General features: G+C 38.6%; 1 protein-coding gene across 1 annotated transcript in view; it reads left to right on the forward strand.

The window, feature by feature from the left end:
- LOC121952826 (polypeptide N-acetylgalactosaminyltransferase 10-like) overlaps window positions 1-25,000 on the forward strand; it is a 68,369-nt gene that overhangs the window by 19,300 nt on the left and 24,069 nt on the right. The window contains exons 3-4 of the mRNA XM_042499666.2: window positions 271-409; window positions 4,890-5,056. Coding sequence (XP_042355600.1) covers window positions 271-409; window positions 4,890-5,056 — 306 coding nt within the window. The remainder of the gene's footprint in view (window positions 1-270; window positions 410-4,889; window positions 5,057-25,000) is intronic.

The following is a 25,000-nucleotide window of genomic DNA, read 5'->3' on the forward strand; positions in this document are numbered from 1 at the left end:
ATTTGGTCACCTACAACCAAAGATCTTAGTCAGTATTATTAGATATTTTGTCCATTTATCAGCCACAGTTATATCAACTTATATAAAGTTGATATGGAGCATCAGTAAACAAGTACATGTATTAAAAAAAAGAGCAGATGCAGACCAGCATTAGCTTTTCTACAAAGTCGTATTTGACTTCATATGTTCAAGTAAGTGTCTGGAATGTATACATTGTTACTCATGAAGAGAAACCTTTTTTGAGTAACTCGGTGTGTGTGTTTGATACAGGTAACGGTGAACAGGGGAAGCCGTTCCCTCTGACAGAATCTGACCGGGTCGACCAGGCCTACAGGGAGAATGGCTTCAACATTTACATCAGTGACCGGATCTCCCTCAACCGCTCCCTTCCTGACATCCGCCATGCAAAGTGAGTCATGTTGGTCTGTGTGTTTGTGCCTAAAATTATGAAAGTACTCTCAAAAACATGGTAATAAGCAACTTAGGTAAATATGGCACAAACTGCAAGAAATTTGTAGATTAAAGCTTTGAAAAAAAAGAAAAAAGCTATTGAAAAATATATTTATAATTATCATAATTACATATTTTAAAGTATATGACAAAATTATTATATTGTCAAAGCACTTTTCAAAAGTCATATCTTTGTTGATTATTCAAACTTTCTGTTTGTTTATTTAGTTTTTTAAATTAATTTTCAGGTAATTTTCTTATACTTTTTACTAATTTCTTGCTAATTTTTGGGTAGTTTCTTCCTTTTTTGGCTTCTTCCCGTTTTGGAAAGAAATCCAGCCAATTTGCGCAGGTTTCAGGGGTTTAAAGCTGATCTGGTGTGGTGCAGATGCCTTGATCACTTGATCACTAGTGCATTAACAAAAAAAAAAAAAACACAGGTAAATATTTTGACTTAATTCAGTAAAATGTTACAGTTGAAGTCCTTGACATTGACCTGTATATTCATCGTCATGGGAACAGCAAGAGGGGAAGTTTGATGCCATATTTATCAAAGATTACTGCTTGGGCTCTGCTGCACCAGAAAATGATGAGAAAAAACCTTTTTTTTACTTTACGTTTTGGAATTTAGAAGTCAGCACCTCACCAGACTCATGTGAATTGTGTGCTCCCTTTCAATCCCAGAATGGCATTGTGAAAGGCCTTTAATCACAGTTTTTCTTTTGCCTGACAAGGACTATCATCTGACTCTTGACCCTTCCATTTCTTTCATGTAGAAAGCAGCTTTGAACGCTTCCTCTCTGCCAGTTTCCCCACGAGGACTGATTCTTGTTTTTTATCAGTGTTTATAATAGCAGACCTTCTTTGACCTTACACATCTCTTGCCGTGACTTGTCTGTGCTGACAGGTACTCTAGAATGAATACTCACCTCAAATCAACCACAGATAATTTTTGTACGAGCCTCAGCTTTAGCTGTAAAGCTGACCGATATAGATGCATGAGCAAATCATTTAAGAAAGTTGTGGAAGGGGGCTTAAGCTTCTTGTTAAATCCATTTTGAGCACTCGTGTATATGATGATAATGGGGCTGTTCTGAAGTCTTTTCTGGCAAGTGCAAGTCAATTCTCAAGAGTTTTTGGTCATGTCCAAGACAAAACTTCATCAGAAAAAAGTCAAGATCAAATTTTTTCAGGTCTTTAAATGTCAATTTCAATCAAGTCAATTTTATTGAAATTGACTTTTAAAGATACCAATCATTACAATGACACAAATTTCAATATTTGTTTACCAGAGCTGTTTTAAGTGTTATTTTTTACAAAACTGAGACCATGTCTGTTCAATATAAGTAAATAATATCTGTTGTTTTGTGTCTGTTTGTTGTTTGTGTGTGTGTGATTGTTTTGTATCTGTTTGTAGATGCTCTCCCTCTCTGAAGCTGTTTTGCGTATCTGTGTTCATTTTGAATCTCTGACTAGTTGATTTGTCTTATTTTATTATCATTTTGAATTTCTCTGTAGATGCTTTGTGTCTCTGTGCAGTCATTTTGTGACTGTTTGTGGCTGTTGGTCCTTTTTTGTACAAAGTTATTTGTAGTCTTTGGGTCACCCTGCAGCTGATTTACATCTCTTTTTAGTCGTTATGTGTTTTGTCGTCATTTTATGTTACTTGTGTTATTTTTGACTCTCTTCTCAGTTGGTAGGTGTTAATTTGAAACACTTTGGGCCCCCTGGGGTCCTGTGCCTGGTAGGTCCTTTCAGTGATCCAGCAGCAGGCTGTATTATTTATTTCAAGGTAGTCAAGTGATGACATTGATTTTCACCACCGATCATTTGTACCTTCATGGAGTGTTTACATGACAAGTGCTATAATCAATGCTATAAGCAGGCTCTTGATTTGATTAATGGTTAATTGAATTATTAGCATGGAAATAGTGTTAAGGACTGATGTAGCCCTCGTCGCTGCCAGATATTTGTCACTCTCTGATGTGACCAATCTGATGGACAGTCCTATCCCCCCTCCCCAACACACACACACACACACACACACACACACACACACACACACACACACACACACACACACACCTCCCTCGACTTCCTTCACTCAGTCTGCCTTGTAGGCAGTGTCTGCCTCTTGGTGATTGGCATGTTGTCTGTGCCTCAGAGGCAGCCAGTACCAGACCTGCGACTGACACATTCGATTTCTGCACGCTGACAGGATTTAATTGAAGTGCACACACACACACACACACACACACACACACACACACACACACACACACACACACACACACACACACACACACACACACACACACACACACCTCCATCCCCTGTGGAATTGAACAGGGTTTGTTAAGAGTCACCAGCCGACCGCCTGCCTATCACTCCGCTTGGCTGTCTCTCAGTGTTCATATTTGAATGAATAACACGCAGGCTGATGTTCAACATGGACATTGATCGACTGACACAGTTCGCTACACACCGTCTCTCTCTTTTCATCAGCGAGGGGCCGTAACTCTCCTCCCATGATTAGCTCCTTTGCGGGGGTCCCGCCGCTTGCTGTGATGATCATGTACTAGGTGATCGCTGTAACCTGTCATCGGAGCACTTGTTAACAGCAACCTCAACTGATAACATCTGTACGTGTTGTTAAAGCTGGCTCAGATGGACGAGGAGCATGAGCATGCCAGTTGCATCACTGCAGATTCTTTATTAAAAGTTTGTTGCTTTCGGCCCAATGCAGTCTTGGAGTTCTGGGTTATAGGGTGACAACAAAAGACAAAATATTTTAACTCCACCATGACCCCTCATTTTTGTGCCTAAATGAAACCTAATCCATAACCATGTTAGATCAGAAAGCACTTATTTCAATTACTGATCTCCTCAGGTTTTGAAAGGCAAAAACAATGTTAGTTTAACAATATTATCTTGATCAGGAAACACGCATAGTTTGTTTTAAAAGGCAGTGCCAAACAATATATTTTGACATGTGGTTTGGAAGACTTAAAGCAATTTGTTTACTTTTTTTAAGTCTTAGCTTTGCAAGTTCAGGCAGGAGACAGTGCTATCATCACAATATTTTGAGGAGTTATAACCACTGTCACTTAGGGAGTATATGAGGTTGTATCCATTGTGTAGCATTTTTGTCACTGTCGAGCTAGCAAGAAATATATACTGATTTGAGAGATTTCTTTTTTTACATATTATTGTACACCTCACCACTCACTGGTTGCTCTAGCGATGATTCTTCACTAAAAAAATAACACTGTCTTGTTAGGAAAGTGATCATTTTATCAGTGATCAGCATTTTTATATATTATTTATTTATTTATTTTGCAACACACCATGATACAATTTTAATACCAAAACCAAACATTGATATGTATGTGCTGCATATATGAAATGTAATAGGATTTTTTATTTTCTATTTTTCCCTTTGTTTTCATCTCTCTCACTCTGAGAGGTGAGCAAATACAATTTTCACCAGAATAGCAAATGATAGATAGTGGATTGAACTGTGGTTTCAGAGAAGATTGCATGTGGATTTCGGCGAGCTGAGAAGGGCTGTTGTCTGCCAGCCGGCTCAGACACATGCATTTTAGCACTAAATCCATATGTATCCTGCATGACCTGGAGATCTGCTGAGGAGGCGAGTGTGTAACCAGAGGAAAGGTTGCTGGAGGGATGTGAATGAGATGCTTTCCTCCTTTCCTCAATAAGTGGGAAGCATGTGCTTGGGAACATATTTTTGTTGAGAGGTGCTGCGCAGTTTAATTGTGTGTGCATTACTTTGTACATGCAAGGGCTTACAGAGGAGCAACAGAGAAACTGCTCAGACATCCTTGCATCAGTGATTCTATCAGTCGTTAGTCCAGAGAATGTGAGTTCCCTCACTTCAGACACAATTTCTCTCTGGACTGCATCTGCCATTATTTTTAATATTTCATTCTGTCTTGTGACAGTTGTCTCTTTGCTGAAGCCACTCACGTGCCTGGCAAATCATAAGTCCACATGTGGTCCACTCCATCATTGATTTTAGCTGCCTTAAGACTCCATCCCGATTATACCCCCCAACAGTGGAAGTTGCTCGCATCCATTGAATATTACAGGACTAAAAAGTAGCTCCAAAACTTAAGCCTGACTGTGCTATCAGTAACTTAAAGACCGAGCTAAACTCTGCTCAAGGTTAGCCGACCCATCAGCTGTCCCCAACCCTTGCACTTTTACCTGACATAATGATAATGTCCAGCCAGATTGGAAGAATTTGACATAATTTACATATGATGTTAAAAAAATTAAAAACAATTGTTCCATAGCCCATTAAGTAAATTGCTAACAATTTACAGACTATGTTGTTTCGCCCTTTGTCATTAGGGACTGATGGAAAAAAATCAATTAAGTGTTTTATTTATATTTTCATTTTTGCCTGTCTGTAGCTGTAAACAGAAGCTGTATGCAGAGAAGCTGCCCAACACCAGCATCATCATCCCTTTCCATAACGAAGGCTGGTCATCGCTGTTGAGGACCGTCCACAGCGTGCTCAACCGTTCCCCTCCACAGCTTATCGCAGAGGTCATTCTGGTTGACGACTTCAGTGACAAAGGTAAAGAGGACACACACTCATTGCTAATCAGAACACACTATTGCACAGAAATGTGCAAGAAAAACAGTGTTCAGTTTGTGTCATTTTGAATAGGTGGATAGCATGCGCAGTTATATGACATGGTGTGATTTTGTGCTTATGGTCAAATTTATCAACACAACATCAGTTTATTTATTTTTTTTTTTAAATGACCCATAACCTAAATTTGTTGTCATGGGTAATCTTGCTTGATAAATTGGTGTATTTCTGGATCTATTTTTCTTAGTTTTCAGATATCTCAAATATATGGCATAAAACAGTTCTAGGTCAGATAGGTTAAAGATGTTGTCAGTCTAACAAATGAAAAAAGTAAGAAAGTTCTTCCATCAGTGGCTACTATCACCAGTGCTGTTCTTTTCTAATTACTTTCAATGGGATAAAAAAGACAATTAATATATTTTTCAGTTCACAATGATGTGCTCAAGCCTTAACGTACCACGAGGCAGGTAAATACACTGACTGAAACTAAGTCATCCAGAATCCTCTATGTGTAGCACTGGCTTGTTTGTTTCTACTCAGTATTTTCTTGGAAGGTAGGAACTCATATGTATTCTTGGCTGTGCTGACAGGTAAGCGTGTTTTCCATCCATCAGGGGACTGAAAGTTAAAATTTCAAGGGGTCGCGAGAAATAGTTTTCCAGCCAAATAGCAGAAAAATAAAGTTATTGATCAGACCAAAGACACAATAACTACCTAGCTAGAGGCTGAGAATCCTGGGTTTCAAACCTCCTTTGAAGCCTCACACACTTCTGAAAACCCATCCAAGAGGGTTTTAAAATATTCTCATTCTGTCTCTGACCTCCTCACACTCAGCCTCACAAATCCAACCTAAATTATGTAAGCTCTGTTTCTGAGGTATTAGCAGGGGAAACATCCACAAAGAACAGACTAAACCCAGCTGCTGGAAACCAGACTAATCAGTGGACTATTGGGAATTTCTTAGACGCTAACTTGACATGCCGGATCTCTGTCTGAACTTTCCCTTGACCTGATCTCTGGTGGCAGCCACAGTGATGAGAAATTCTGTCATCTGTTGATGAAGCCTGTCTAAATGAAATGCATAAATGAGATCTTATAAGACTACCAGCACCATGTGGACTGGTTTGTGTAGCAACCTCACACTTACATCTAAGAGTGGCACTTTATGAGACACTTCAATGCCAAAGCACAAACCAGAAAAAAAGAACATGTAGTATTACAACCCTCCTGTGAGTGTCCCTATGAGGCAAACGACACTCCACCACGGACCCAAAATAACAACAGAAAACGCCTTTAAAAAAAATCAGATCCATGACATTTACTAAAAAGAAAAAAGCAAAAAACATGCAAAAGATACTATCAAAAATCCCAGGCAGAGAGGCAGCAAGACAAGTAGTCCCAACACTAGAAGTCTCTCTCCTCTGCTGCTGTCAGTGAAGCTTTTTAAACCTCCTTCTCCAGCCAGGTGCAATGCACCTTGTTAGGTGATGCAGCACATCTGGGCAGATCTACGTAGGGAAAAGCAAAGAACACATACAGCTGTAACATACAGCATCATTTCAGTCAATTCCATCAACCTTAAGTGGCAAAGAAATGTCAAAAGTTGGGTAAACATTCCCGTTATAGCCCTGTATTAATTACTAAATTACATTTGATGGCCCCTTGCTGGCTTGATAGGCTGCTTCATCTAAATGCCAAGTCAGTTGTCCAACCACTATCTCTCTTACCAGTAGCCACTAGTTCATAGCCCCCTCTGAATGAGACACTTTTCATGAATCATGTTCATTCATGATATGATTAAAGATTCAAGAGCTGTTTATTTGCCATTAAGTCAATTACATCTAAAAATGTGTGTTTTTTGTAACCGCTCAGTTCCAAGTACTCCATCAAACCTTTTGTGCTGTCTGTATGTATTGGGCTATGAAGTTTTATTGATATTATAGGGATATAATAAAATATTCAGTATATATATATATATATAAGCATATAAAGTAATTTACTCTTATGTAAATTTGCAACATAACAGCATTGGTACATCAGCATGTATATCTAATATATTAGTGCCCCACAAATGATGCTACATCCTTTTATAAAGTTAGGTAGATCAGGTTCAGGAGAAGAAACATGCTGATGATGCACCGTAAAATATATCCTAAAGTTTACTTGGTTTCACACAGTTCTAAACACTTTTCTTTTGGGCGAAAGTCATATATTGTTTGACCTCTTCCAGCATCTCCAACCTGCCTCTTTATGTAGACTTTTGGTCTTAATAATACCTCCTTCTTTATTTTCACCAGCACATTGGTTGCATAGTTGCAGCCTAACTGATTATGTGGGTTACCAACAAATTGTTGGCTCTTGATTACATTAGTTATATACAAATTATGATGCATGAGTTTTTATGGATATATGGATATGGAACAGTTCTATTTCTTACTTTTGAGGTATGTGTGTTTCTTACAACATGATGTGAAGACGCAAGCGTAAAAAGTCTCCAGTTTGGAATTTATATATCTCTGAACTCCAAGCTCTTTAAGCACAGTAGCATTTGTTGCTGCAAACTGTGCATCTTGATAAATGAAAAGTTGACTGGATGCTCACAAGCTGCAGAATATGTACAAAAAGTATGTTTAATCAGATATTTTCCAATAAACGTTCAGGGGAAAAACACTGTTTTTACTCAGATGGAGTGAAGACATCTGTAGCACACATTCATTTAGCAGCATGTCTCTTGGTAGCTTAGGACTGCAGTAATTTGAAATTGAATGATGTCTGCAAAATTTCTGCTGGAATTATGGAGGTACAACCATATAAATACTTCTCTCCTGCAGTGTGCATCACTCTGGTCCGCTGTGTTCAGCGTGTGGGTTTGCCTTTGTTTGTGTATTTCTGGCTCTTCAGAAGCTCTTTGCAGTAATCATCTCCTCTCCATTGTTGCATAGCTTTGCGTGTGTGTGTGTGTTTGTGTGTGAGTTTGTGTGTGCACCTGTCTGAGTGTTGTTTTCTCTTTCACTCTCCCTTCACTAGCCCTCTTAAGAAAGTGTTTAATTCCCTGTTAATTAGTGCTCTCTGTCACGGTCCCTCGTTGAAGGATGTGTTTACCTCTCGTCTCCACGGTAATGAGATGTTCCGCTGCCTCAGACTCATTTAGAGGTTAACACCCATCACAGCTCAGAGACCAAACCCTCCCACTGCTGCTGCTGAGTGGAGTGGAAACAAAAAAAAAAATAAATAAATAAAAAATGGAGAAAGTAGTGCTACAGAAATATGTTATGGTGTGGTATTTACTTATTTATTTATTTATTTATTGAAGAAATAGAATGACATCAGTCTTTATCCAGGTTTTCCTCAGGCAAATGCCCGCAGGAAATAAATCAATAGGTCCCAAAAGACACCATTAAAAAAAACAACAACTTAAGCCTATTAGTGATTACTTAGCACTTTTATTTGAAATTAATGAAGTCTTACATAAGGATTCAGATAAAGACTATAGGAACCTTTGTTTTTCTACATCATCGTTTTCCCTCTACCCTCACACGTGCCTGTGGGTGGGAAGCAAAGAACAACTCAGCTGTCTGAAAATAGCTTGGAACCTGGGATAGGTCTGGGCCTTCTGTCGTCAGGATGGATGGGAGAACATTTCACAGCTGCAGGGAAGGGATTTAACCTCTGCAGGCCGTCTGCTCTAACACTCCCTCTCACTGCCACTGTCCTTTGATAAGAAATGAGCCGGGCTGTAATTAAGGCTTTGGAGACACGAGGACAAAGTGAACTTCAATCGGTTCTGGTCTCTGGTTGAGTGGCTGGTGTTACAATGTCGGGGAGAATAATCCCGGACAGCTTCTGCGCCAAGTAACACAAATCAATGCTCAGCGTTGAACCCTTGCATAATAAATTAGAGAGCGTGCACATTACAGTAAAGGAGAGAGAAAGTGATATATTATGGAATGTGGTTCAGACCTCCAGTGCTGTGCTTAATTTCTGCTTCACAAATTAATTTACCAAGCTGAGGAATAATTTTCTGTAAAAATGTGGAAAAGGGAGGGCATTTTGCATGTAAATGTGTTAAGCTGTGGTTTACTTTACGTGGGTAAAGCCCTGAAAGTTTTTATTATTTTATTTTTTATTTTTTTTACCAATACCAAAGGAGTGTTAGACTTCATGTTGAGATCACAGCTCACAAAAATAATTAAACAGGATCTTAGTCATTAAAAGACAATTTCAGTAGCTTAAAAATGAGAAATACAGTGTCAACAAAAAGGGTCCCCCATCTGCATTCAGTGTGTTTGTGAAACAGGCTTTTTAAAAAACACACGCAGTAAAGCATGACTACTTCAAAGTGGAATGAGGAGAGAATGCAGGAATTTAAAAGCCCTGCACAACTATGGTTCAACCACACAGGTGATTTCACTTATCCCGGCTGATTACACCTTATCTGAGGTCTGTCTGGGCGTGTACAAACTCTGTTTGACTGACAGCTCCTTGGCTCTTTTGTTAGCTTTTTGGAACCTGTTGGTGTAGGACAAATTACAGCTTTATCATTCAAAATTAGTTCAAGGAATACGGTGACCTCACACACATCTCAGCTTAGTTATGTCAACTTTCAAGCACAGCAGAATTCTAATCAGCCAAAATAATGTAAAACACCTGTGGGGCTGTGCAGGTCATTTAAGGCACCACACCAGAAACCACCAAGACAATCAGTCAAACACAACAACGTATACATACACACACACACACACACACACAGACAGAGAGAGAGAGAGAGAGAGAGAGAGAGAGAGAGAGAGAGAGAGAGAGAGAGAGAGAGAGAGAGAGAGAGAGAGAGAGAGAGAGAGAGAGAGAGAGAGAGAGAAATCCACAACAAAAACCCAAGTTTAATTTTGTACCAGCTTTAAATTGTACAGTAAGATCTTTAACAAAATGAAGGCAACACATCTGCAAATGCTGTTTATTTATTTATTTTACTTGAATAGATTTGAAGTAATTAATTCATTTTGTAGTTCAGTTGAGGTTATGTGTAGACATTTGTAGGACCCTTTTGATTTGAGTACTTTTTTTGCAGTACAGTTTTCAGAGAACTGCTATATTTCTGTTAATGTGTGTTGTTATTTCCATGCTCTTGGGCCTTTTTGGACCTCCTCTAACTCACAAAATGATGCTATCAGTAATAGTAAAGTCTCTGCCTGGGTCCTTACACTTGGTCCACACCTTTGATAAAATACACATGCTGTGATCATACACTATTCATACATGTTTGTAACATGTAACACAATGTAACATAAGCCTTTATTAGTCCCACAGAGGGGGAATTCGCAATATAACAGAGCTTTGTTCAAGTATGTCAAGCTGGTTTTGGCCGATGTGGACAAAAAATTTATACCAAGAAAAATGCGTCAGTGGATCACCACATCTAGGTAATAAGCCAACATTTTACTATGTATTAAAATAGCTAACAGCCCTGCTAATTTTGTTCTAGCTGTCTCAATAAAACCCTTTGGTCCTGTATGGATAGTTCCTTTTAACTGAGAGTTGAAATTAAAGATGATTATTCTTTAGCAGCTTGTGATTTAATTCTCATTCACAAAACGGAATCAATCTATGTGAGTCATTAACGTCCCGGCCCACTCCGACAAAGGTACTTCTCCTTTCATAGCACAGACACACACACACACACACACACACACACACACACACACACACACACACACACACACACACACACACACACACACACACAGACACACACACACAGGCAGGGTGAAACCCTCCCGATCAGTTCTGCTGATGCTGAGTTACCTCGCTCTGTTTCACAGCATCCACAGAGCCCACAGTCATACTAATGCCCCGCTATATTTATAACTTCATTATGCACCAGAACTGCTTGTAACAGTTATCCTGAGGCAAATTGACTCATGATGAAGCAGTTTTTTTTAAACATTGTGAAGTTTGCCTGTAAGGTGAGTAATCTTACACATGTTGTAATTATAGAAATGACCTCCAGTTTTATTAATGTGGTCGTTAAAGGATCCCTCCAGTGTTCCTGAGAGTTATGATCATTTTACATATCAGCCACTCTCTCTCCCTTATCTACTTGCTGTGGGTCTTTAGAGCTGCTTATACTCACTAAAATGAAACAGCTGTTCTCTTCAAACCCAATTATGTCACTCATCATTTATCCACATCTCTGACGTCTTAAATCTAAACTTCTGAGATGTAATGGCATCCCGTTAATCAACAGTTATTCCCTAGCTGCAGGTGGTTAAGACACAACATGAATACGGCTCATTTTCCCCACAGAGCTCATCACTTAAGCTTTTCATGTGTTTATCCTCAATGTGTTACTGAATATTTGGAGCATCTCACTAGAAAGGTTTAACCGATGTGTCCCAAGATATCCCAGATAAACAAGAGAAAACAAGAAAAAACAAAACAGCAGCTCACACCTTTAAACTCCAGGAGCACAACTGCCACCGCCTTGCCTCTTTATATAGTCGATTGGCATCAGGATGGGGCCAATCAACTGTAGGTACCAGAGACCAGTCAACCAATTACATCTGTCACAGCATTTTCACTAATGAGAGAGACACCAAAGTGGTCTTGACACAACAGATAAACTATTAATTAAAGTGATAAATCACAAGCCTATAATGCTGTTTAGCAACTTATTGTGTACAATATAAATGAGAAACACCCATAGCACACTTTGTCAGTTCCTTTGAGAGTCAACAGTTGCTTCTTTGACATAAAATTTGATGAGGTGTTTCAAGCCTCATCCAGAACATTCTCTAGATGAAGCTCAAGAGGCTTTCTGTTCATCATCCTGCAACCTACATTGTTTCCCCATTTAGGAGTTGTGCACCAGAGGCCAAAGTTTTAAGGCCTGACCAATCTCCTCCCATGGCTCAGTGAATTCCACCAGAATGTCTTTGCAATCGTTTGAGGGTCAAAACACTTTATCAGATCATAGATGTCATTGTTGTCATCGTTTTGCCCCAAAAGGTGAACTCTTTAATGCATATAGTTATGATTCCCACATTATAGTTAATGTTAACATAATAAAATGATGTATTATACAGTACAGTCACTCAGCAGTTCACAAAAGTTTTCTAACAGATTTTTAAAAAATAAAATGTCCAAGAGGCTCTCAGAAGACATGTACTAACTCCATGTTTCGCAGCTGTCTGTTTCACAGCAACCTGCAGATGACAAATGCTATTTGTCAGGTGGCCGTGATTTTAGCGGGATATCATAGCAACAAGGGCCCTGAAGTATGGTAGGAAAACTGGCTGTGAGAGTGACCTGTTGTCTTTTCATTCATCAAACCATACATCTGCCTATTCACACCTGCGTCTTTTTAAAAAAACACACACAAAAAAAAACAAAACACAAGAACAAAAAGCAGCATCAGCTGTCTTAAGTAGTGACATAGCTCATTTTTATCAAAAGTAATGTTTCAAGTGCATTAATGTCTTCTGACATGTATTCATTTATAAAGATAACATAACATGCATTAACCAACATTTCAGAGTTAGCCAGCAGGCTAATTTTCACCTGTCTTCCTTTGGCGAGAAATTTTGAAACAAATGAGGTGGCATTAACGGCAGTGCCCCACATATTAGATGACACACATTATGACTATATCCCCCCTTTATTTCTGTTCTAAATTATTAACCCAGCTCACAAAAGAATGTGTTAGAGACATCCAATTTTGTACATTTTGGAATTAAAACTGTGCCCTTTTATCATGTTCTCACTTCCAACTTGTCAATTATGGCAGCTTAATCAGTGGCCCTACATTTCAAACCATGATGCTGTAAGTATGCTTCTAGCTTCAGTTTTGGAAGCTTATAACATGCAAATTGTATTTTTTTTTTTAAGTAATCGTGATGTTCACCTAAAATTTAAAAAGGAAAATATGATTTTAATGTCAAACATAAGTTAAGAACAATGGAATTTGTTGAGCTCTTTGCCTTTTCTCATCTACCAGTACCATTTAGTTCAGAACATGCATTAAAATACATTGATATTAGCAGAATGTACAGAAAATCCAGTTCTATATGTATCTTTTTATTCTACTCAGTCCCTCTATCAATATTGTTTTGTGTTCTTGGTTGTGATTCGATTCTAAGGGGCAGTTTCTTTTTTACAGTTAGATAAGGACTAGAGATTGTCAAATTATGCTTATCCCTCATTATCGGTTAAAATTTTACTTTTTTTGGTTTTTCAGATAATCAAAATTAACTGTTTTCCACTATAAGGGAGATTCGCACGAGTTTACCCTCTGCTGGCAAATAAATAAAAAGGGAGCATTTCATTTCCTTGTATTCTCTTCAACTTCCACACTCTTGCAGATTGCAGATCCTCATTCAAGTATCTGCCCTCTTCCTCCTACATACCATGGCCTTTCAGTCTTCTTACAGAGTAAATGATAAACCCACTCAGTTCGTCACTAAACTGTCTCCTTTTTCTCCAGGTTTATTCGCTTTCTTCATAGTTGTTCCTATAATTACCGTTTTCAGCTGAGGCCAGTTCACCATGTCACGGAAGAGTGACCCCTAACATTCAGTTTCTGCCTCTGTTTATCCCTCACTCTGCCTCCCTCACGCTTACTCTGTTACCAGATCTGACCAGCTGCAGGCTGATCTGATTTACAGTCAGCAGCTCGAGTGTGACACTGAGCTACAGACAGTGAGCAAGTGTTGCTATCAGAGCTGACAACAGCTCTTTTTATATCTCCTCATTTTTTGCCTCTCCACCATAGAGTGAAATATCTGAATTTAAACCCAGTATATAGATTATTTTTCTGAAATATACTGTTTTAGATTTGATGTGATGGCCATAGAGAAATGACAACAGTAATATGGGTTTATTCAAAAAATGGCTAAATGTCATTGACATAAATAGCACTTTTGTCTTTTTCAGCCACTTTGCAAACTTTGAGAACGACCTGACCTCACATGCAGTTTGGGTTTATTTAAAGTCAGTTAAAAAAACACATCTTTGACTTCATAAGTCCTCTTCTCTTTGCTGTTTCCCTGGATCTGTTCATTTGTCACACAGTAATTCCCTCTGGAAAAGAAGCAGAAGAGAATGAATTGAATTGGACTCTCCAATATTTCACTTAAACCTCTTGTCACTGAAACTGTCGTTACCGCACCCTTCAAACTTATTATGCTGCTTATTTAACAGACTCTAACAAATGAAAGAAACCTCTTGTCTGCATGCGAGATAATGAACACTCTCTAAAGATCTTGCCATATAAACGACCAGTACCCTTATTGTTTAGATTAAATATCGTATGGAGCGTTAGCTCTTTAAAGGAGTTAGTATCTAGCGTAACCTTAACACTAATATCATTACATTATCAACAAAGGCATTGATTCAAAACTATTGTCATATGTCAGTGTTGCCTAACTCTACCAATGTGATTATGATAATAGACTGATACCCATAGCTTCCTTGCTGCTGTGGAAATACGGTCACACTGGGTAAACGGTTGGGTGTGTGCCTGACAGCATAGCATTGGTGGATGAGCATGAGCAATGAATTCTGCTGGTGGAGCCCAAGTCATTTCACGGATTTATGGCCAGACGGTGGAAGGGAAAATAGCTGTAACTTGTCACATACAGAAACAGAAAAGAAAGAAAGCTGCCTCTTTCCTTTTCAGCATCAGGGAAGAGAGAACAGTGCATTGGAGGTGAAGAGAAGGAGCGTTGCATGTGTATTACATTATGTGCTTGCAAGCTTGAGCCTCATATCACAATAAGGACCCAATTTGAGGATAAAACAGAACCCAAAACCTTGATAGAAACATCCCCTCCTTTTGTATATTCATTAAGTTGCAAATGCTCATCACTCTCCCAGTTAATTGCTAAATAAGATACTTTTGGTAAAGCTCCGATGTTCTGCCATATATTTATATTACCATACAGTCTATTTTGTTAAATGGCCAAATACACAGCTTCCATTTCTCACTGTGATGTTAGACGTTTTTATTTGTTGTGTAAATAAGCAGTGCGCTATGCTAGTGACAAGATAGAATATAGCCATATTTTGGTGAAAACATTAAATAACAATAATTTTAAGTATTTGAAGAACAAAAAAAAAAGTTAATTTTGCCGCAGAGGTAGTTTCACAAGTTTCTGGTTTTTCACTGTGAAACTGGGTTGCTGTTAAAATCCATTGTAACTGTTGTGAATACAGCTGTCATCCTCTGCAAAGGCAACAATCATTCTACTTTTTGATTGTCATATTTAAATAAATAAAGTTCATATTGAAAGTATCTTGACATTGTTCACTGCCAAAGTAAGTGTTCATACTGAACATTTCAGCAAATTATCTAATTTAATCAGATTTGTTGCATGATATTGTGATTTTTTTTCTCTCCTCAGACAAATCACCACAACATTAACACATCCTGGATTATGACACTCCCTGGACACTCACTTAGGTACCCTATTAGGTTCATCAGCAAATCAAATAAAAAATAAATAAATACATGAAAATAAAAATTGTTTACAGCCATAGCTGTGGGGCAGGTTTGTACATATCCATACCTTGACACCTGGGAGTCAGCCACTGCCACTATAGCCTTAGTGTACTGGCAAAAAACACCAGTTAAGCAGGGCTGAAAGCTTTGTTCATGAGTCTGATGGGAGGTAATGATGCAGAGAAAAGTGTTATTCATTCATTCATTCCCCTTGGCTATGTCACAGTGGGGTTTCAAGGAGGTGAAGTGAGTTGCCAAGTAGTTGGTTTGTTTTGTTCTGTGTTTTATACAGTCATGGGTATCTTTTTAAAATATCGAGCAATATTTATAAGCTGAAAAGACACATCACCTTTTTTCAATTCAGCGCTGAAGCCTATTGAATTATATCTCTGTTAACTTTTCTCCTACCACTCCTGCCAAGTACTTGAATATATAACTACGAGTCTTCACTCTTGAATATTTCACAAACAATCATACTGTTGTCTGTTGGATTCTCTATCTAATTTACCTCTGGGCTTGATTTGGGAAGTCTGCTGCAGGGTATTATGTGATCATAGCTGACAGTCCGTATTGGTCTGTGGTGTGTTTGCATGCTATTGGAAACTCCAAAGTCTTTGTTGCATTATTTTGTCCACCACTGTGATTCTCTTCTCTTTGTCCTACTTATTTAAACAAGCTAAAGCCAGGTGGTCTCTTCAAATGACTTGCATGACTTATTGGCGCTATACTTAAAGGGAAACTCACCTGAGTTCAAATGACCATTTTGGTTGGGAGGTACAATTATTTATTCTCTCAAAATGTTTTGCACAACTACCAAGTGAACACAAACTTTGTATAGTTGTGTGCTGTCCTTGTCCATATAACATTGGCAACAGTTTTGGGAAACTTTATTACTGCCACAGTATTGTACACTGATCAAACACTTTCTTCAGTGAAAAGCATTGCAGTAAAATCAGTGACTGTGCCAAATGTTCAATCAGGTTTACTTGAAAACTCCTCTTTATGTTTGCCCACTGCAAACAGGGCACTTTCTTGTATTATTTTGTTGCATTTGTCAATAACATCGATTTTTATTCAGAATGAAAAAGACTTGTGTCATGTAATCACAGCCAGAAACACAGCCTGTATTTACACAGTGGGGCCGTGGTGGCACACTGCACTATCAGCTACTCTGTGATGGAAACCTGCCATTGGCAGATTGATCGCCCAATTACTTTCCTATTTTCTGCTCCCTGATGGGATCACTTGAGCAAATGGCTGCGATACTTCATTTCAAATAAGGAGTGGTCTGTTTTGCTCCTTTTATGCAGAGTGACTTTTGATGTATTTCCAGTCAGATATCGAGGCGACTTGGCGGTCAGACAGCATGGCTCCCAGCAGGCATTGGTGCAGTCTCCAACCTGGAGCCACCACAGAGCTGACCACAAGGTCTACTACTAATTGTGCAGAAATATGTCTCATTTTAGAGGCAAGCAGATTTCAATTGTGTTCAGAAGGAAAATAATTGTAACCTCAGCCAGTGCTGTTACGCAGTGCTGCCAACCACAGACACTTTTGAACTAAATCCAGATACATTTTTGCACCTGCTCTTATTTGCTCTTCTGGTGTGGATGAAGCTGTGAAAAAGCAGGAGCCATTTTTAAAATAAAGTATTGAAAATGAAAAGTCAAACAATAATACTGCCTCTCAGACTGGCCTTCCCAGTAAATGCTGCTTTTTACTGCCATGCAGTAACTTTTACACCACATTGTGAATACAACGCATGACAAGATTGCAACCAATGGAGTCTGAATGTGAAGATGTGTTGGTCAGACAATGTTTTTCCTGTGAGTGCCTGTATTTCTCTTAGTTTTTAGAGGCTTCAAAATGTGTTTTCTTATGCTGTGTCTCCTTTATAGGCTAATTCTTAAAGGTATTGGTTTTCTTCGTGTTTTAGTATTTACTTGTTATGAATGCATTTGGGTGCTCATTGTTGAGGCCAAACTTTTGCATTTTTCTTTCAAACAATTGACACAAAACAAGATCTAACTCTGAAATGATTGAAAAAAAAATGATACTGAATCATTTCCTAAAACCTATTGGATTAATATTTCCAAGGGAGACACTGGAGGGGAGGTTATAACCTCATTTAAACAAAATGATTAATCTTATGTGAAGCATAATTCTGTCATAACATTTATAATTGTATATTGGAACTTTTGGCTAGATAGTAGCCTTAGAGGAAACATAATAAAGCACCAAAGCCATAAGGATGCAACCTCTGAAGACCAAGAGCATTCACATTGTTTCATGTAAGTTTTTTTTTAAGGTATCTTGTCGTGGATAAACTTTTATTTATTTTCTGATCAAAAAGAAATGTCAAGTTGGTGTTGGTGGTGGATGTAGATAAATGTTAGGAAGTCACCTCATCAGGAGCTATTCTCTGTGGACCATGCATTTTCACAGCAAATGTCATAGGAAACTGTCCATATTTGTCAAGATTTAGAATGTTGCTTTTTGCTGAAAGAGGTTTATGATTGATGTATAAACTGACTGATAGACCTATTGACCATCTGAAATCACTATCCTTTGGATATGTCCATTAGCAGGCAAGTGACAATGCAAACAGCTAGCATATAAATAAACATACATACAGTAAACACAGTTTTTTGATGGATTCTTAACGGACTGATTAAATTTAAGGACAGTTTCATTCATGATTAAGTTGTATTGGCTGTCTGAGAAAGCTGCTGTCAGCAGTGTAGAGCCACTTTGAACAGTCTTATCAACACCAGCAGCCCAACCATCTGCATGATGGAGAGGTGGGGAGAGGATGCAGTGTTGATGAGGAGATAGGAGACGATTTGTGAGACAGGCAGCAATAGAGGCGAGTGCGAATGGAGAGAGAGAGGCAGCAATGCAGAAAGACTGAACAAAGTTCAGCATGTTTATTCATTCATGTCAGCGTGTGTGTATCTGTTTGTGTATGTGACTGCGGGTGTAGGGAGATAATGAGGTAATGGTGCTCAGTGAAGTGTGACAGAGAGACGAGGGAGAGAGTGATATGAAGAGGGAGGTTGAGAGGGAGACAGACGTCAGAGGACAAAAGGAGCTAATTAAGTGTTCCCATTTGGAGATGTTGAGCCATCAGTGGGAGCTGATCAATTCAAACGTCTTCCTGAAGAGGAGAGGACCATATGAGTCACGTTTGCTGTGTGAGGACATAGTCTTCCACAGCTTTGGCGATGCATTTTCTGGCCTCTGCATTAAGCTAAAACCTAGAAAATGTAGTCTGGGGCTTCACTTAAATGCCACTGAGCAAATTCACTCATCTCTGATCTGGACTTCAGTGTATTTTAACTGCATATACAGCACAATAATCATACAACGTTGGGCTCAAACCTGAAAGTCACTCAGGTTGCGGGTTTCAGTCTCTCTCACTCTGACAGTATTAGTTGTGTTAGGTGAACTATTAAAAGTATTTCTTCCACTACAATTCATTGGGTTGTTTTTGATCTTCACATATCTGCTCATACATATTTATTTGATGTTTTAGGAGGAGCGTATATTTAGAAAATCAGCAATCAATAGGGATTTAGTTATCTGTGCTCGTCTGAACTCTGGCGTGTGATGTGCACTCAAACTTAGCATAACTAAAATATATCAGTTAAACTTTAGAGCTACAATTCTGAGATATTCGGGGGCAGTATAATTTGGTTTTTAGATGTCTGAACATTTCCAAGTAGGCGGCACACCTCATGTGTTCAGGGAAAATCAGAAGAAGTCAGTAGAAACCTTTTAATCTGACTTCTGCCTCCACAGCTCATCAGGGCCTGGAGCTTAACAGAACTTAAAATATGCAAAGCTGACCACAACTTCCCTCTGTAGTAGATGAACAGTTGAACATGTAAGGTGTGGCTGCAGACATCCTTTAAAACAGGCCTGAAAACTCCAAAATAAAAGCTTAAGAATTCCAGCCCGTTCTCATTCTGAATTCATAAAATAGCGCAGTGCTTTTGGTGAAAGATTGCAACGCCAAAAGTATAGTCAGACAGAACCTGGACAGTGACACCCATCTGAATGTGATGTTTTTTTCTACACCCACCCATGTGCCTCCCTCCCCTAATCCGAATGCATTTGTCGATGTCTGTGTCGGTTGCCATGTGCTGTTGTAGTAAACATAACTGTGAGCAGCGTCATCAAGGATACTTAAAATTTAATATTTAGACGCGGAAAAAACAAAGCTGCAATATGTGACGGTTGGGGATGAGAATGTGGTGAAAATTCTCTCATAAAGGATAAAATGTTCCCTACTTTTTTTTTTTAATATAGAAATTCATTATTCAGACAGTTGTTATGTAAGGATCTAGAAATAAAAGTCTCAAAATTCAAAAAGAATAATGTACTATATAGTGCAATTTGCACACAGCTTTTGTCACTTCTGTTTTTTTCTGTCTTTCACCTGTCTGTAGGTTGTTGACATTTCCTGCTAGATTACAGCACATACCCTACACCTATTAATGCACAGCAGTAAGAAATACCTTGTCTAAAAAAGAGCTGCAAATAACTTGAAGGTCTTGAAGGACAATATTCTTCAGTTCACCTTTCCTTTAATAAAACAGCCTGCTTTTCAAGGTCTTTCTGGTGGCAGCTGGTCTTAAAATATTGTTATAATCTCACAGTGTTAGGTGTATTTTAGCTCACTAAAAGTCGAATACCCAAATATCTGTGTGCCTCGATTCCTTTCTGATTTAATGTTTCTTTCCTGAACAGTCTAAAAGAGATACTGTGTTTCTGAGCTGTCCTGTTGTTTGCTTGTTCATTTGTTAGTGCTAGTCAAGTCTAGCTGGGGGGAAAAGTATATTTGTGTACCATTTTACCAGAATCACATCTCTACTTTTGCAGATGATGTGATTCTTAGACTTCATTAACCTGTGACCTTCAGCATGCCCCGAGATGGTATGCAGCTGAGTGTAAAGCTGGGTTTATACTTGACATAAAGTTAATGATAGTCCCTTCATATAAGCCATGATTGCAATATATAGAGTACACAGTGAGATGTCCTTGCTTCAAGTCATGAAGCTTAAATATTTTTGGTTTTGTTTGTGTGATAAATAAATTGGAGGTTGAAATTGATCAATGCAACATTTGCTGTGATGCAAAGTTACTGGACTGTTGTGGTGATGCAATGGGCATATTAAAACTGAGGTTTATATGCAAGTATGCTAAAGCTTGTCATGCATGTCCCTAACCTTCCTGTGTTTCATGTCCCAAACAATGCAGCAAACACTGACCTACAACATGCTCAGCCATTCCTTCGAGAATCTCTTTTTTTAACAATATAAGCAAAAATTCAAGCTGCCGCAGGAAGAAAATTGAGTGTGATGGAGTTCACAAGGGGATTGGAATATTTTGCCAAGGGAATAAATGAGCAGCTCCACTCCTTGGTGGTGTGCCAGAGCATCTTGGGATTAATCCACCACCCTGGAAAAAGAGCTCAGCATGCCATGTTGGATCCACAGTGACTCAATGCTAATTAAATTTCGAAAAGCATTGGGAAAGATGTTGCTGATGGTATTTGTGGTAAAAATGTATGTCTGGCACCTATGTGATTGTGTGCAAGTTTGTAAGTCATGTAGGACGCCTACTTGAAATCCTACTTGGACATATGTTGATGCATTTCAAACATTTCATATATTTAGAGGCAAAATCTGTCAGTTTTGGCCAATATTTTTGAAATATATTTACATACATACATACATACATACATACATACATACATACATACATACATACATACATACATACATAAATATATATATACATACATATTAATAAAAACAGATACGGGTCTGTTTCACACAGATACGGGTCTGTTTCACACAGTATTTACAGAAAACATTGAAACTTTTGGGCATGGACAATTATTCTTGAACTTCTGGAACAGAACAGGTAACAAAATTCAGTGGAGAACTATGATGATTATGTCTGTGTGGGTCAGATTGATAAATATAAGCAGATGAATATTATTACAGATTTTTTAAAAACTTTTTTTCCATATACTGAACTATATTATTTGGTCGGCAGATCAGAAAAATACTTGAGCAAATTAGGTAAGATTATTTTTTTCTATACAAATATAACATACCTAGAGGGAAATTTTGCTTGTGATGCAATGAAAAGAACTTAACTGACAAACCACTCCTTTAAACACTCTAATCAGTGGGTGTGATTCCAGTTCATGTCACATGTATCAAAGTGAGAAAAGCATAAGTTAAAAACACACATACATTTTATCATTGGCATTTTAAATGCACTAAGACACTTTGACAAGTGCCTGAGGCCAACTGCTGTGCTTTTCATCTTTCAACCGCTAATGCATGTTTGAGAATTGCCCCATGTGAGCAGATGAAAGAAGGCCAGGCAGCTCCAACACCGTCCACAGGAGAAATGAGTGAGCGATGGACTGCAGGGAGGTAGAAAAAAAAAGAAAGGGATGGATGGCATACTGGGAGTTTAGGAGGAGTCTAGTCTGGGCTGAATAACTCTGCTGGATTTTTATCACAAACCTGGTGTGTGGTGAGCGATTCATCCCTCTGCTCAATTTTGTGAAATGACCCCGACATCCACAATGCCTCAGCCCTCCAATCTCCTCCGCTTCACATTTTAATAAAGACTAATGTGTTTGCCGACATCAGCTCGCTCTCATTAGTGTGATTAATTGCCTCCTTGCTTTCGGTAAACAGTATGAGCAGTATTCCAATTTATTCAGAGAAAATTAACCAATCATAATTAAATGCTCTGATCTTTCTCCCTCACCTCTCCCCATACAAGCTCTCTTCACACATGGGGCGAATGTCCGTTGATTAATTTTGCCTCGCTTCCTGTCATTAGTAGGATGATGTAAGCGTCACTTTGTGTAGGGTGAGCGTTTATAAAGAGCCAGATTCAGGCTCGTAATGGTCAGTTTTTAATGGGTTGATTTATTGCAGGAGCATACAGGGAGGACAGCTCGCCTTTTCCACACAGTTTGGCGCCGACCTCTTCGAGCCCTTCCGCCCTTGTTGCAAAGTCACACTTTACAGTGTGCTGGTCAGCTGCTGTGCAACACAATAAACACAGCAATGGGAAATAAAGATGGCTGAAATTCACTGAAGAGAATATGGAAGGAAGAGACAAAGATGTCGCATAAGTCTGAAAATCAGGGATGGAAATATTGAGGGATTAGATTTGGGATTTGCTTTTGATGAGGAGATATAGAGGACGACGTAAGAGATTTAAAAAAAGAGAGCTATGACTTTAAACAGCATCATACTGAGCTTGAAGGTTAAAGTTGGAGTTAGTTATTTGCAGAACTGATTGCTGTTTGAGGCCTTGTTTCCGTGCCCGACACTAAACCTGCATCCTCATGCAGTACAGTGCATTGCAAAGAAGGTGTGTCGCATTGGAACTGAGTGAAAGAGCAATATAACAGCTATGTGTGTATCTCTGCAAAGACTCAAAGCACTCAACTGCTGTATTTTGCTTTAAAAAACCCACCTCTTCTTCTTAGTCATGACGAGACAACGAGAGCAGAATGGACAGTGTTTGCTGTGGACATTTGACTGGTACAAAAGAAAATGCCACTTGTTGGTTGTTATGGTGACAATACATGTAAGGGGGGCTGTGAAGTGTGTCACACTCAAGGTTTGAGAACTGCATTTTTGCCTATTTAATCGTATTTCCATTATTAAACAGAAGAATACAACCGTACACTAATTTAATAGAAACAGAAATAAGAGCACTTACATTGACATTCGAAAAGTAACAAAAAGTAACTAAGGTGTCACTTAAAAAGGTGCTCCATCAGATATAGTTCCTTAATAAATGAATCTGTTTTAGGCTTTTTTTTTTCTACCAAAAATCCAGTTGATTTTATTAGTTTCCATGGTTACAGTGCAAACAGGAAATGCATGAAATACTAGCTAATACAGAAAAAAAGGGAGTCAAACTGGTGTAGCCCGTAGTTGTTTTACTGATTGAATGATACACTTCTTGCTTTTATCCCACAAAGCCTTATACACATTTTGTACCACATGGCAATTCCTAGAAATGGTTAAGGACTCATTAGACACTGTTGCAGCTTTAGTTTTCTTCCACAACCCAAAGACATGAAGCTAAGATTGAGTGGTAACTTCAGTTGTGGATTTGAGTGTCAGTGTTTGTCTATGTCAGCCCTGTGATAATGGGCTCCAACCCCCTATGATCCTGTACAAAATATGTGAGTGTACTGAGAATAGATGCAAAGATTGGTGGAGAAGGAACATAGGTGCTGAACATCCAACCAGCACTACTTCTCAGTTCAAGTACCCCCAAAAGAGGAGAGTTTAATAGAGGGCATGGGGGGAAAGCCAAGCCAGGGAAGAGAAAGAGACAAATCAACAATAATGGAAAAGCAAATTGTCCAAAAATGAGAAAAGAAGACCGTGGATGGCATCACGTCTAAGCTGTAGCTCCTCCACGTTGACCGGGTAGATAGGATCCTTCCCCCTCCCTGAAGGTGCTTTATGTTTCTCTGTGATAAAAATAAAATTTTATTTGTAACGGGTCAAAAAAGAAGGAAGGAACAGAAAAAGAGAGTGGGGGTGAGACTACTCATGTGGATGAAAGAGTTGAAACAAGAAGGTCTTGCACTGTGAAGTAACTTTTTCAGTCTACCCTTTTCATTGCACTTTCTTCCCTGTAGTTTTTTTCTCTCTTCTCTCTTTCTCTCACAATATCATAAAAGAAAACAATTAACAGTTATTTTTCTTCCGGCTGGAGGTCGTCTACATTTATATTCGTAGGGTCGCCTTTCAAAGCCTTTGTGTTTCTCTGACTCACTGTCAACTTCAGTTCAGTTAGATCTGCAATTGACATGAAAGTAAATAAAGTTTTCAATGGAGGAGGTTAAAAGGTCAGATTTTCAGCTTCTCATTGTCTGTTTTTATGCTCTTGTCGACAGGCAGTATTGTGGCTTTTTGTAAAGAATCTGTCATACTTTGACTGCTCCAGGATTTATTTCTATTCAAACTACTGGGAGCACTCAGCGCTCGTGCTGTTCACTAAAAATTATATTTTACTGTAAAATAACAAATCACACATACTCAAAAAAAAAGAAAAAAAGAGAGATGGCAACATCTTCCTACATTGGCACTTAATAGGTCAGCACAATTTTCACAGAAGTCAAAAATTCAGATACTCAGTCCTATCATTAAACCCTACATAGGCTGCATTGGGGGAAACAATAATTGTCAGACAAACAATACTGTACGTGAGGCTTTTCATCTGCACATAGAAAACTGTGTCTCTTTGATCAAGGTCTGCTAAAATTTGCCACAAAAAACTCCCTCTTAAAACATTGCGCAAATCTTTTATGATCATCCATTAAAAGACATTTTATGAGAAATTCTATTACTCAATCATCATATAAAGAG

This window comes from Plectropomus leopardus, chromosome 15, assembly GCF_026936395.1.
Source record: "Plectropomus leopardus strain MGB_pleo_1.0 chromosome 15, ASM2693639v1, whole genome shotgun sequence".
Taxonomy (NCBI): domain Eukaryota; kingdom Metazoa; phylum Chordata; class Actinopteri; order Perciformes; family Serranidae; genus Plectropomus; species Plectropomus leopardus.